The sequence below is a fragment of the Meriones unguiculatus genome, chromosome 1, assembly GCF_030254825.1.
Source record: "Meriones unguiculatus strain TT.TT164.6M chromosome 1, Bangor_MerUng_6.1, whole genome shotgun sequence".
Classification (NCBI taxonomy): Eukaryota; Metazoa; Chordata; class Mammalia; order Rodentia; family Muridae; genus Meriones; species Meriones unguiculatus.
In genome coordinates, this window is record NC_083349.1 from 1,299,510 (window position 1) to 1,314,242 (window position 14,733).

Here is a 14,733-nt window from a genome sequence, read left to right on the forward strand (position 1 = left end):
CCACCCCTTTTCTTCTCCCTGGATGCTGTTTATAAACTTAAAAGTTCCCTGTTTGTATTCCATAGAGCTAAGTTAGGACAGTGGTAATATTAACAATAAAACATTTAAGGTTGCTGCACAGGGATAGAAATATAGGTAGGCCTGAAAATAATGCCTGAATCACTTGACCTCATGTTAGTAATGCTGCATTGGTCTGACCATCGTATCTCCAGATGGCAGAGGACAGATAAAGGTCCCTCTCTTTCTTTCTCCTTGAGTACCTTCCTCCCTACTTTCTCTCCCTTTTTCCTTTTTCACTTTTACTGAGGTATAATCAGTATATAAAACTAAACCTATTATGTACACAGCATGGGGAGATTGAACATACATACACACTTGATTACTATCACCATGTTCAAGCTAATAAATGTGTCCGTCACCTCCAGCAGTTTCTTTCTGACCCACCCCTCAACCTTGGTGCTAACCACATTTAACACAACATTTATTCTATTAAAAAGTTTTCCTTACTTAACCTGGCAGAGGCAGGTTCCTTACTTAGTACTGGGGAACCCAGGGCCTTGTGCATGGTAAGCAAGTACTCTACTACTGAGCTCTATTTCCTGCCACCTCCCAACAAAATTTCAAGTTAACAATAACTTTTTGTTAACAATAAGCACTCTGTTGTATAACAGGTCTTTCAAACTTACCTTGATTCATATGTTAAATGTATTTTTGGAAACCCTGTCTTAAACAATAGTAATAAAATATAAAAACAAATTCATTTCCTCCTTTCCTCTCTCCTCCTCTTTATTTTCCTCTTCAGTCCCTCCCTCTCTTTTTCTCTCTCCCTGAGTCTATGAGCACTTTCAACTTGTAGTCCTCTGGTCTCAGCCTCCTGAATTCTAGAATTATGGGCATATACCACCATGTCCAGCTATAAAAACACTATTCCGTGGATACCTGGTATAAGTTCCGAGAATTTGAAAGTGCACTTTCAGCCTTCAGGGATACGTTTATTTTCCTTAAAATAAGGTACTAGTGAAAAGTGTTCAAGGCTAGCAAAAGAGGCAATTATAGTATTTTTTTTCCATGTTATCTGGCTCTCTTCAAAGGACTTTCTGTTTTCCATTAGTGAGATCAGTCGTCTGGACCTTGGCCTAAGTGTGGAGGTATGGAACAAAGGACTGATATGGGACACAATGGTGGGGACCGTGTGGATTGCACTGAAGACTATCCGTCAGTCGGATGAGGTTAGTTAGAGGGTTGCCTGTTTGGAGGTGTGGTTGCGACCTTTGCCTCCCCTCATCTTAAGCTCCTCCTTAGAGGATGTTTGCCTATGCATGCCTGTCCCTTTTCTAATTAGAGGTCATGTGCCCTCTTCATCTCTAACCTAGCCAGGACTGTCTTTAAGCTGTTCTTCCCATGTCCTGTGACGGATCTTAGAGATGGCCACGCACCTCTTAAACCTGTCAGGTAGACAGTCTTGTCTGAGTAATGTGTACATGGTCTCACATTCTCATTTAAATGCTGTCCTGGGAAGAATGCCATTACACTTCCTTAGCCAACTGGCTGGATACTATTTTCAGATCTATTTTTCTAAGCCACTCCCCAGGCAACTGGTTTTAGACTTCTTTTGTGTATAATACTTTTGGAATTTAAGGAATTATCAGGTTGGTGGTACATACTTCTATTGTCTTTACTCATTTTCAGGTTGAAGTCTTAGTCCACTTTCCCAGATTCCATTTAGAGATCACTGTTTCCCCACTGGCTCTGTACTTACACAGAATTGACTCTATCACTGTATAGCTTGACTGTGCACTACAAGCTTTCTTTGGAAGTGGGGGAGTTGAAGGCATGACTTCATTGTCTGTATTTGCGTGAGTTCTAAGTCTCTACTCCTGTAGGCAGGGGAAGAGCTCATTTTTATAGCAGTTCTATTCAATTCTATTTACCCAGTGAAATAGTCACTAAGAATCATGAGATTGGAGCCAGGTGTGGTGGCACATGCCTGTAATCCCAGAACTTGGGGAGGCAGAGGCAGGCAGATCTTTATGAGTTCAAGGCCAGCCTGGTCTACAGAGTGAGTTCAGGGACAGCCAAAGGCTATACAGAGAAACCCTGTATCAAAAAACCAAACCAAACAAACAACAATCCCCCCCCCCCCCCAAGAATCATGAGTATTGGTCCATATGGATGCTTACTTTTAAAGTTTGGTATTTTGGAAAGTCATCCTCACCAGAACTGCACAGCTGAACACAGTGAAAGTTGCCCCTGGAAACCCTCTCTCACAAAGGGGAGAGTACAGCCACAGAGTGAGTGGTGGGAGGGTTTGTTTTATTTTCATTTTTCCTTATCATGGTATGTGAGTGGTCCTCTGGATGCTCTTGAAGAAGGGAATTCAGAAGAGAACACCTGGCTCTTGAACCACAAAGGGAGTCAAGAAAGTTTAGAGTTTAATCTTAGACCTTTGTTTCCTAGGAAGGGCCGGGGGAGTGGTCTACACTGGAGGCCGAGACATTAATGAAAGATGATGAGATCTGTGGAACCAAAAACCCAACTCCTCATAAGATTTTGCTTGATACACGATTTGAGTTGCCATTTGGTGAGTCTGTTTTGATGATATTTAAGGGTGATTTAACCCTTTTTATGACACTGTTTCAGACTGTGTGCTTGTTGTTTTGCCAGCGTCCGTCTGTCTTCTTAGGCGTACTGTCAGAGGCATCTGTGGTCGCCCACTCTGCCCTGTGACAGCTAGTCCATGATGAAGGAAAGTCCACGTTGGTCCTCAGTACCTGGGCCTGGTGGCTGGTGCCTGCAGTCCCGTACTCTCCAGGCTGAAGCAGGAAGACGCCGAAACACAGGGCTGCCTAACCCACATGGCAAGCTCTGCACAGGGCCACACAGTTGAGAGTCTGCCAGCAGGAAACACTCAACACTTCTTACTTTTAGATTTATGCTTTTAAAATACTTTAACACTTACTATCTTGAATATACACTCTGATTTGAAGAGCACTGAAAACGGAATATACTTAATTTTTCAGTTTTCGTTTTTTTGAAACCACTCCAAATTCCAGGCTAACCTTGAACTCAAAACAATTCTCCTGCCTCAGCCTCCGATGGTATGTATCTGTATGGTGAATTTTAATATCTGTCTTCCCATCATGTCAATAAGTTGAAATTATGAGTGAGTAATGACAAATGATTGGAATATTCACCTTCAGTGTAATTTATTCTGTAATTGTTTATTGATTGGCATGTAGGATTTTTTCATTTTTTGATGTCACATATTACTGTAACTAACAGTGGTAGTTATTGATCATAGGTGTATTTGTGATCTTTATGAGTCCAGGATAAATGTCTTAAAGTAGAATTGCTCAGTCAAAGAGTATGTACATTATTATTTTTCATACATATTGCAGTTACTTAGCAGAAAGTTTGTGTGGTTTATACTTCATTACCCGAGAGTGCCCTACTTCTTCATGTCTTTACCAGTATTTTGTACTTCCCAGCCCTTAACCATTGTAATTGGTTTAAGATGGGGATGACTTAGCATTGCCATCTACAAATGGGTTGGGCCGCATTCACTGCTATTCAGGGACAGGGGCTGCAGCTTGGACAGGACTAGAAATGTTGTCTTCTTTTTACTTGAATTATTTTAGTATTCTTTACATTTTTATTATTTACATTAATGGTACCTACATTTACTATTATTTTGGCTCTTCATAATTTTAACTTATTTATTTAACTTTTTTTTTTTTTTTTTTTTTTAATCCCAGAGAGGGTCTTGTCATATAGCCCAAGTTTGCAATCTTGCATCAGATTCTCAAATGCTGGGATCATGGGCTTGTACCATTTTACTTAGTGTCATTTCAGTTTTGTCCATTTCAATGAGACAGGGTCTCACTTTGTAGTTCAGGTTAGCCTAAATCTCACAGAGAACCACCTTCCTCTGCCTCCTGAGTTCTGGGATTAAAGGCATGTACTGTCATACCTGGTTTAGTTTGTCTTTCATCATAATGGTAATTTAAGCAAAAATTATATGATTTTCCTCATTAGCTCAAAAATAACTAAACTCATGTTATTATTTCAGAACAACAGAAAAGGTTTCTTATATTTAGACAAAAAGAATTTTCCTTTGGATAATATAGAAACAATTAAAAATACTTCAATTGTCGAAACACTTTTTATTGACTCAAAGAAATACAGGTATGGAAAGGAAAGTTTCTAATAATTTGATCAACTGATATTTGAGTTTTGCATGTTAGTGTTTTAAATGTAAATGTACATATAGTTATTTTGTTTCTTAACTGTTTCATCTACTAATTGCGTAGTTACAATATAAATGTATACAATATTTTGCTAGAGAAATTTCAGCACTTGACTTTATGTTATGGATGTACACTACAATAAAAATCATTTATGGAGGCTCAAAGTGTAGCTCTACCACTGAGCCACACCCAACACATGTGTTAGCTCATTTGACCTTCTTCATACTCCCTTGAGGTCAACCTAGCTATTATTAACATGTCAGAATGAAGGAAACTGACGCTCAGAATATTTAGTCTTTTGGACAAGGTTGCGTAGCTATGAAGTGAAATAGGATTTAGCTGCATGATCTTTCCTGGCAAGATGACATATGCCCGTAGCCCTAGTACTTGGGGCAAAGGTGGGAGGATCACTTGAGCTCAGGAGTTCAAGACTAGTATGGCAATGTAATGAGACCTGGTGAGAAAAAGGAAAGGGAAAAAGGAAGAAAAGGGAAAGGAAAAGGGAAAAATGAACCGAGGGTGTTAATTTTAACTATAATACATGTAAGCCACTTTTCCTGTTGCCTGTTTGGATCGTTCAGAGCTGGTTCCACTATAAATAGTGTTGCATAAAATACACTTGTAGTTCTGTATTTTTTTTTTTCTCTTTCAGATTACTTTTGTGGAGTTAGGCAGTAATAGTGTGCAGTCATGAATCCTGAGAACTAATGATAGGCATTTATTATTTAAAGAAAGTCATCTTTGTTGTGTGAGCACTATAGGGTATACTCACACTAACTTAGGTTGCATAGGTTAATGTGGTTCCTTGGTGCAATCAAATTAAGCTTAGGATATAGCTTACGGGTAGAATATTTTGCCTAGCTCATGCAAGGTTTTGAGTTCAACTCCCAGTGTCAGGCAGACAGACAGGCAGACTCATGCACACACACACACACGCATGCACGTGCACGCATACGCATGCACACACACGCGCACATACGCACACACAAGCACAGAGAGGCACAAGGGAGGAGAGCTAGTGAGAGCAAGTGCTATGAAATACATGACGCCTCTTCTGATGTAGCATGGCATATTTACAGTAAGCTCTTTTCTTGGTAAGAGCTTACTTCAAGAGCCCTTATCTTAATAAGAGCTTAATAAGATCTCTCTATTACACTTATAAATAAACAGAGCATACCTCTTACATATAATGTCATATATACCTATATATTAATATATTAATAATTAGCATATTAATACCTCTTACTTGTAAGAGGTATGCTGCTTAGTTAGTTTTAGTTGTGGTATAGTTATAATGTGATTTAAGCTGTATTATTCTTTTATGAACTTGGGCGTCCTTGTATTTGGTGCATAGATGCTAACAATTACAATATTGTTTTGGTGCAATTTTCCTTCGATAGTAAATAGTGTCTTTTCATGTCTGTACTGATTAGTTTTGATTTGAAGTCTGTTTTGTCAGACATTAAAATGGCTACACCAGCTTTCTTCTTAAGGTCTATTCGCTTGGAATATCTCTTGAACTTTTTACTCTGAGGTGGTGTTAAGGTGTGTGCCTTGGATGCAGCAGAAGGATGGATCCTGTTTTAACATCCATTCTGTTAGTCTGTGCCTTTTTATCACGGAATTGAGACCATTGATGTTGAGAGATATCAATGAGCAGTATCTTTTGATTCCTGTTATTTTGTTGTGGTGGTCGTAATGATATGTGTTTCCCTCTTTTGATTTGTTGGTCTGGAATTAGTTATTTCTTGTGTTTACTAGAGTATGTTGGAGTATGTTAGAGTTACATTGGAGTTTTCCTTCTTGCACCTTCTGTAGGGATAATTTGTTGATCAGTACTGCTTAAATTGGTTTTATCATGTAATGCTTTCTGTTCTCCATCTATTATGATTGAAATTTTTGCTGGATATAGTAGTCTGGGCTGGCATCATGGTTTCTTGGAGTCTGCAGCACATCTGGCTTTTAGAGTCTCTGCACAGAAGTCAGTTGTTATTCTGGTAGGCCTGCCCTTACATGTTACTTGGTCTTTTTTTTCTTGCAGCTTTTAATATTCTTTCTTTGTTCTGTATGTTTTATTAGGTACCAAGGGTTTTTTGTTTTGTTTTGTTTTTGTTTTTTGTTTTGTTTTTTTTTGTCAAGTCTATTTGAGGGCTTCTTTTTGTTTTTAAATGTTTTTGTGTTTGGGCCAGGGTCTCACTGTGTAGCTCCGGCTGTCCTGGAACTCACTTATATAGACCAGGCTGGCCTTGAACTCACGGAGATCCACTTCTAACCTCGTGAGTGCTAGGATTAAAGGCATGAGCCATTGTACCTGGCTTTTTATGCTTCTTGTATTTTGATATGCATTCTTTTTTAGGTAGGGAAAATTTTCTTCTATGATTTTGATGAAAATATTTTATGTGCCTTTGCCCTGAGTTTTTTCTTCATCCTCTATTTCTATTCTTAGATTCTACATTTTCTGGATGTTTTATGCCAGTATATGTATGTATGTATATTAGATTGAACATTTTCTTTGAGGTTTCAATTTCTTCTATTTTGTCTTCTATGCGTGAGATTCTTTTTTCCATCTCTTAGATTCTATTGGCATAAAAAAAATGCTGGCATAAAACATCCAGGAATGATTTTGTTGGCATAAAACGTTTTAATGTAAACAGTGTTCTGTTTGCATGTACACCTGCATGCCAGAAGAGGGCACCAGATCTCATTTTAGGTGGTCATGTGGTTGCTGGGAATTGAAATCAGGACCTTTGGAAGAGCAGCCAGTGCTCTTAACTTCTGAGCCATCTCTCTAGCCCCCTACTTCCACTGGTTTTGCTTTCATAGATTTCTTAAGGAATTTATTCATTTCCTTTTTAAGGACTACTATCATGTTGTTAAGGCCATTTTAGGGTCTTTGTTTTGTGCTTCAGCTGTGTTGCAATTCTCAGTGCCTACTGTAGTAGGATTGCTGGACTCAAGTGGAGACATATTGTCCTGGCTGTTATTGGTTGAGTTTTTATGCTGCTGTCTAGACACCTGGGATGATGGTAATTCTTGGTGTTGATATCTGGTTTTGTCTTTGTTGGGTGGGTGTTTTGTTCCTTGGCTTCTGTTGTGATCTCTGGTTCTTAGGAAGGTGTGTTGTCTGGTAGGGAACTTCTGGGATGGGTGTAGCCACCAGAGGTTTTGGGTAAAATGGGTTTACAAGTATTGGGAGCTGACACCTAGGAATGGGGATGATGGGGTGTGTGTGGCTGAGGAGTTCACAGGAGGGAAGAAAGCAGGGTGTTCCATTAGAATCTGCTTAGTTCCCTAGGATTTGGGGCAGAGAGTGAAGGGAGGCTACAAGAGCTAGTCTACAGAGCTGGAAATGAGACTGGGGGATTGGATGTGGAGGAAAGGAGGGAGCATGATGATCTGAAGGTTATCTACCTGCTTTGCTGGCCTACTTCTCTGGAAGGCTTGGCTTATAGGTTCCCAGGGAGTACCTGCTGCTGTTTTGGTCTAGAATAATGGTATGGATGAGTTAGAAAAAGGAAGGGTGGAGGAGAAGACCTATATGAACCACTGGAGAAGGGGCAAGTAGTGAGGGGAGGCCTGCCGTAGAGCTGGTGGTGAGATTGGGGAGTTGATTTGGAGGAAAGGAGGGCGAGGTAAAGATTTGCAGTTAGCCTACCTGCTTTCCTGGCTGGAGTGGCCTGCAGGTTTCCAGGGAATGCCTGCTGGTGTTGGAGGCTGGGTTAGTGGGATGGGCTGAAAAAATATACTCATATATTGGTAAAATGTAGTTTTATGTACCATCAGTCTGTTGAGTATCAAGTATTGTACATAATTGTATTTGCCATGCCATTATAAAACACAGCAGGTTTACTTATAGCACTTTCCTTATTGCAGTACATGAGGTGAAATGCATTTTGTAACTCCATAGGAATCTCATGAGCCCAACAACATGCATGTAGCCTGCTTTTCTTTCTTCTTGTTGTTTTTGAGATATGATCTCATGTGCTCAGGCTGACTGAGAGCTATTATCTTCCCACCTGTCCCCAAAGTACTGGAATTGCAGGTGTGTGTCACTGTGCCTAGCTTTGTGTTATGTGACAATAACTGAATGCTTTAAAAAGTTGTCGAGTGACAATTGTCCTCTTCCCAAGGCAGTTCACGTTCTTGTAGGCTACATAAACGTCTAGGCCTTTAGCCAGCTGTATTAATTAGCATTTTCTTGTATATATTTGTAGTGATCTTTTCAGTCTATACGTATATATAGGCCCATCCAACTAGTTTTTATTTATTTGGTTTTTTGTTTATTTTTGAGACAGGATTTCTCTATGTAGCTCTGGCTGTTTTGGAGCTTACTCTGTAGACCAGGCTGGCCTCGAACTCATAGATCCACCTGCTTCTCCCTCCCAAGCACTGGTATTAAAGGCATGCATGGTCACCACCTGGCTCCAACTCATTTTTTTTTTTTTTAATTTTTAATTTTTTTTGAGACAGGTCTGGCTAATGTAGCTCAGGCTGGCCCAGAACCTAACTATGTAGGAAAAATTAGCCTCAGACTTGTGCTCTTCCCATTTAAGTGTCCCAAGTGTGGATTTTATAGGTGTGTGTTATAATCTTGGCCTTGGAGGTTTGTTTTGTGTTTTGAGAAAGGGATTCCTTTGTAGCCAGGCTGGCCTTGAACTTACTGTGTGTCCCAGCTGGCTCCATGCTCACTGTGCTCTTCCTGTCTCAGCCTTTCAGCGCTTCCCTGTTCACTGACTGAAGAACTAGCTTGGAAATCTTTCCTTTTAAAGGATGAATAATGCTCCATTATGTCTATATGTCATTTTGTTTATTTTTTCATCTGTTTATTGATGTGGGTATAGCACTCATTTTAAAAACTTTTATTTGGGGTGTTTAGGCCTCAATTTTCCTTCTAACCTCCCGACCCTACATAGGAGAGAAAAGCTTAGTGGGGAGAGAGGATCAGTGGGTTCTTTTAGGGCCCTATACCAATCTCTGTCAACAGTAGATGCAGCCAGCAGCCTCCCTTCAAGATGCTGCACCCCAAAACATTTCTCTCTGTCTCTCTGATCTCTCCAAACTGCTACACGCCCATGCCTACATTGAATGCCATTCCTTCTCTTTCTCGGCTCTCGGTTTATATCCTCTGAGTCCTAGACCATGCCCCTCTCCTTGCTGCACCTGAATTATCAAAGCATGACCCAATTAACAGGTGTGGACAAACTATAGCCCAACTAAAATCCCACACTTAGGATTAAAACGAAGACATTTGCATAACAGAGTTGAGTTTACAAAGAAACCAAAACTTCCATTACACATGAATTACTTTAACTCTTGGTTAGTGTGAATAAATGCTGTTCTGAGCTTGGATGTACAAATGTTCCTTTGAGAGTCTCCTTTTATTTCTTTTGACTATATTCCCACATGGTAATGTATGTGTGTGTGTGTGTGTGTGTGTGTGTGTGTGTGTGTACACACACATCTTTTTGTTTGTTTGAGACACAGTTTCTCTTGTGTTGGCTTGGAGTTCCATATGTAGTCACACTAGCCTTGAACTTGTAATTTAGTTGCCTTAGCCTGCTATGTATTGGAGTTACAATTATATGCCATCACACTTGGCTATACTTTTAATTTTTTGAAGACAAAGTGTAAATTTCAAGCCTTTTTATATCCCAGGATTTAGCTTTTCTTCTAACCCTTTGGAGAGCGTTGGTCTTGCTGAGTGGAGGGCAGTGCAGCTACATGGCTGTAATTCTGGAATCATGCCTTACCTATGGAGGGACTTGGCCATGGCTCGACATGTGTCCTCTCAGGGCCTTAGTTTCACCATCTTTAAAGCAGAATCAGCAAAAACAGTTTTTTATATTATCTTTCCAAAATAAAGAGTAATATCTATGGCAACAATTGAGTCACAGTTAAAATTCATCTGTCACTGCCATCTCTCTAACTACATTTGTCTCAATAAAGTATTATTTGCTGATGATGGATCTATTCCCAGCTAATACCATTTGTTCTTTTTTATGGTAGACATCCCAGAGGAGGAAGCCAGATATTGGACCTACAAAATGGAACAAATCAATGCCTTAACAGATGATAATGAGGTAGGAACTGCTTAATTCACAATATTGAAAGATGGGGAAAATCTCTGATCCATTACAGATTGTCCAGGGAGGCCCAAGAGCACATTGTCTAAGGCATTAAAATTGTGGTAAGAGAATCAAACCCATGGCTTTATGTGTCCTAGACATGTGCTTTACCAATGAATTATACCCCATTCTGTAATAATGAAGTTGTTTATTACTATAATATATTTGAGACCAAGTCTTCCTCTGTGGCTTTGACTGGTCTTGAACTCGATGTCCTCTGGCTACAGTTTCCTGAGGGCTGGAACTACTGGCTTGCGCCACTGTACACAGCTAAAGTGAACAAGGACGGGGAGAAGACTTTCTGAAATTTCAATGGGAAGGCCCATCTCCCACTGTTGCTCAGATGGTGCTGTTAGCCTGGGCTGGACCACTGAGGAAGGAGCTGAGAGCAGCCCCTCTTGTTATACAGATGAGCAGAAAGCGCTTCTTGTTTCTGCTTAGGTTTTTGGGTATTACCCTTAAATGTGTGCACTTTTTAGGAATGTTTTAACTGTTTCTTTGCTTGGTGTTGCTGTCATGACTTCTCTTTAGCTACGATTCTGTGTGTAAAAGAGAAGACAGTCATGTCCATGTGGGGCATCAGGAGTGGGAGAGTGCTTTTGTTATTGGCAGTGTAAAGAAAAGAACACATTTATTTACTTCGGGATACGTTGAGCTTTTAGAAATACAAATTGTTTTTAAAAAGTTTCATAATGAGCTTGGGAATTTATTTTTGAAATAAGATCTCCTTATCTAGCCCTGGCTTTCCTTGAACCCATGGTCCTCCTACCTCAGTCTTTTCAATACTGACATCATAAGAGTTCTTGTGCACTAACACCAAAGAAATAATATTTTATTGCCCTTGAGAAATGGGATTGTACGTTTGTGTAATCATTGTGATGTCTATCGTATTATAAGCAGTCAAAGTTTTATTTACTGAAATAAAGTTGATGCTGTTAAAACAAACAAACAAACAAGAAAACAAAACAGAAGCACAAATTGTTAGAAAATAGCATTTGAATGCTGTTTTTAAAGTGTCTAATGTTTTCCAGGCTGGCCTTTATAATATATAGCACATATATGAATAATCTTGAAGTACTAATTTCTTTTTGTCCTCCCAAGACAGGGTTTCTCTGTGTAGCCCTGGCCGTCCTGGACTCACTCTGTCCTCAGACTCACAGAGCTCTGCCTGCCTCTGCCTCCCGAATGCTGGGATTAAAGGTGTGAGCCACCACCACCCGGCCTCAGCCCACTTTCTTAAACCACCCAATGCCACCTGTCCAGGGGTGGCACTACCCCCAGTGGGTTAGGCTCCCCTCTATCAATTAGCAATCAAGAAAACACCCCACGGACTTGCCAATAGGCATTCTGAAGGAGGTGGTTTTCTCAACTGAGGTTCCTCTTCCTATTTGATTTTAGCTTGTGTTAAATTGACAAAAAAATAACTATGACATCTGTTTTTGTTTGTTGTCCTAGGGTTCCATCCAGTTTCCCTTTTTAGTTGCTGTATTTCCTTAGGCATTTCTTAGCTTGCTTTCAATAACCACTTAAAAATATTTAATGCTTTAGCTGGCCATGCTGGCACATTCCTGAAATCTTAGCACTTGGAAGATACAGGTAAAATCTGTATTTCAAGATTGTTCTTACTTAAATAAAGAGTTCAAGGTTGGAGCTGGAGAGATGGCTCAGTGGTTAGGAGCACCAGATACTCTTCCAGAGGCCCTGAGTTCAATTCCCAGCAGCCACATGGTGTTTCCCAACCGTCATAATGGGATGTGATACCCTCTCCTGGCATGCAGGTGTACATGCAGACAGAGAACTTACATAGATAAACTACATAAAGAAATCTTTTAAAAAAGAAATTCACAGTCAATTGGGATATGTTAGACCCTAGTTTTTAAAAAGTTCAATTCCTATGATATTCAGTTATGTGTGACAAAACATTTCCTGAGGAGACACTATGAGACCTGAGGGGGGTCATTTCCACAGCTGTCTGATTAAAGCAAGGTGGGGTTTCAGAGAGCAGCCGCTCACTGGCTTTTGAAGTCCCTTTTATGGGGCAGGGTTAGGGTTGATAGAAAACATCTGTTTTGCTGTCCAGGAACACCTGGGCAGAAGAACCGGAGGCTCAGGGCTCAAGGTTGCCTGTGAGGTATGGAAGTGCAAGAATCCATCCTGTGGAAGGGGAGTCCTCAGGTAGTCAGGAGTTTAGCAAGGCAAACTGGTGGGTACACGTCGCGGGGTTACAAGTTCAGTATAGGTTGAAAAACATGGTTTGAAGGATACAGTAGGCTTAGGAAACAAACTGTTGTAAGGTACAGAGACTTAATAGCAATGTATGACAGTGGGGCTCCCATTTGGTTTCACAGCGTGACTCACACATCTCTTCACTCCAGATAGGGAACCCAGGGCAAACCACGTATGGATACCACCAAAGTCCAACTTGTTGTACCAATGAGATTTATTGGGGTTACTTACAGGGATATGAGTGAGGGGTTACTTCTAGGAGCAGAAATGACTCAAAGAGAGCTGTATCTCCAAGGCCCACCCCAGCATGGGTGACAGCTCATAAAGGCTGGGAAGCTGGAGCACACAGCCCAGGCTGCAGGCTGCAGCCGGCTGGAGGGAGACCTTTCGAGGTGTTTCTATTGGTTTTAGGCAGCTCAGCTGGTTTCTGCTTCTTCCAGGCAGCTGGTCTTGTATCAGGGTCTTCTTTGCAGCTTTTCTCCTCTCTGTGTCTTGTTTGCAGTCAGCCTCCTTCCATCTGGGAGGGACTCAGGTTTTTTTTTGTTTTGTTTTGTTTTGTTTTTGTTTTTGTTTTTTTCTTACTCTTTCAGGGAGGGACCTAGTGAATCTGGTCATGTTCAGGGACTTCCTGAAACTATTTTTGAGTTGTTTACCTTCCTGAGCTTCCCTGCAGCATGGAATTTTCAGTCTTGCCAGAAACGGTTAAACAACACCATTATAGGTGTCCCTCTGTATAGTTGGGCTTTGCATCAGCAATCTTTGTATTGAGAACTATTAGAAAAAAGTTGTGTCTGTGCTGAACATATACAGCGTTGAGAAAATTATCTATTTTAAGTAATTTAGAGGTTGTGTGTGTGTGTGTGTGTGTGTGTGTGTATGAGAAATGGTCTATTGTAGCCCAGCCTAGCCTTGAACTCTCTATGTAACTAAGGCTGGTATGGAACTCCTATGTCTACCTCCAAACTATTGAGATTACAGGCCTGTACCACCAGGCCTAGGTAATATGTATTTGGAATATACACAAGAATGTGTAAATTATACATAAATATTACAACAGTTTATAGAAGGGTGTGAGGCATCGTGATTTTTTTAAATGATCTTTTTGTTAAAAACATTTATTTATTTTATGTATATGAGTGTTCTATCTGCATTTACACCTGGCAGAAGAGGGAATCAGTTCACATTATAGATGGTTGTGAGCCACCATGTGGTTGCTGGGAATTGAACTCATGACCTTTCGAAGAGCAGACAGTGCTCTTAAGCACTGAACCATCTCTCCAGCCCAAGGCATTGGGATTTTGATGCTTGTTGTGGGTATTATTCTGGGACCACTGTCCAGTGGATGGCGTCTTGCACCTTTCCTGACATTAAGGGAATGCTTCATAAGGCATTGTTTATTTGTTTGTTTGAGGCAGGATCTTACTCTGTCGCTTTGGCTGGCCTTGAATTTAATGAAGTCTTTCTCCATCAGCATCCCAAGTGCTAGAATTACAGGTTTGGGCTGTCTTAGTTACTGTACCTGACTCTTATTTTCCTTTTATTTATTCTTTATTTATTACAATTTGTCTCAGCTGTAGCACCCTCCCTCCTTTCCTCCCAATCCCACCCACCCTCCCTCATATCCTCCCATGCCCCTCCCCCAGTCCACTGATAGGGGAGGTCTTCCCCTTCCATCTGATCCTAGTTTATTGGGTCTCATCAGGACTGGCTGCATCGTCTTCCTCTGTGGCCTGGGAAGGTGATCAGAGAGCCACTTGGAGACTGAGCTGCTATGGGCTACATCTGTGCAGGGGTTCTAGGTTATCTCCATGCATGGTTCTTGGTTGGAATATCAATCTCAAAAAAGACCCCTGGGCTTTTCAGAGGTCTCAGAAAAGACCTCTGAGCTCCTTGTGGAGCTCCTGTCCCCTCTAAGACTTTCTGTCTCCCCCTTTTTTCATAAGATTCCCAGCATTCTGCCCAAAGTTTGGCTATGAGTTTCAGCATCTGCTTAAATACCCTGCTTGGTAGAGTCTTTAAGAGGCTTCTGTCTTGTTCCCTGTTTTCTCCCTCTTCTGATGTTATCTTGTTTGCCTTTCTGAAGAGGATTGAGCATCTTACCCAGGGTCCCCCTAATTGCTTAGCTTCTTTAGGTA

General features: G+C 40.7%; 1 protein-coding gene across 7 annotated transcripts in view; it reads left to right on the plus strand.

Annotated features, from left to right (window-relative positions):
- Unc13b (unc-13 homolog B) overlaps positions 1 to 14,733 on the plus strand; it is a 209,801-nt gene that overhangs the window by 43,571 nt on the left and 151,497 nt on the right. For all 7 annotated transcript variants that reach the window (XM_060378463.1, XM_060378471.1, XM_060378444.1 and 4 more), the window contains exons 4-6: positions 1,112 to 1,229; positions 2,458 to 2,581; positions 10,254 to 10,327. In XM_060378463.1, coding sequence (XP_060234446.1) covers positions 1,112 to 1,229; positions 2,458 to 2,581; positions 10,254 to 10,327 — 316 coding nt within the window. The remainder of the gene's footprint in view (positions 1 to 1,111; positions 1,230 to 2,457; positions 2,582 to 10,253; positions 10,328 to 14,733) is intronic.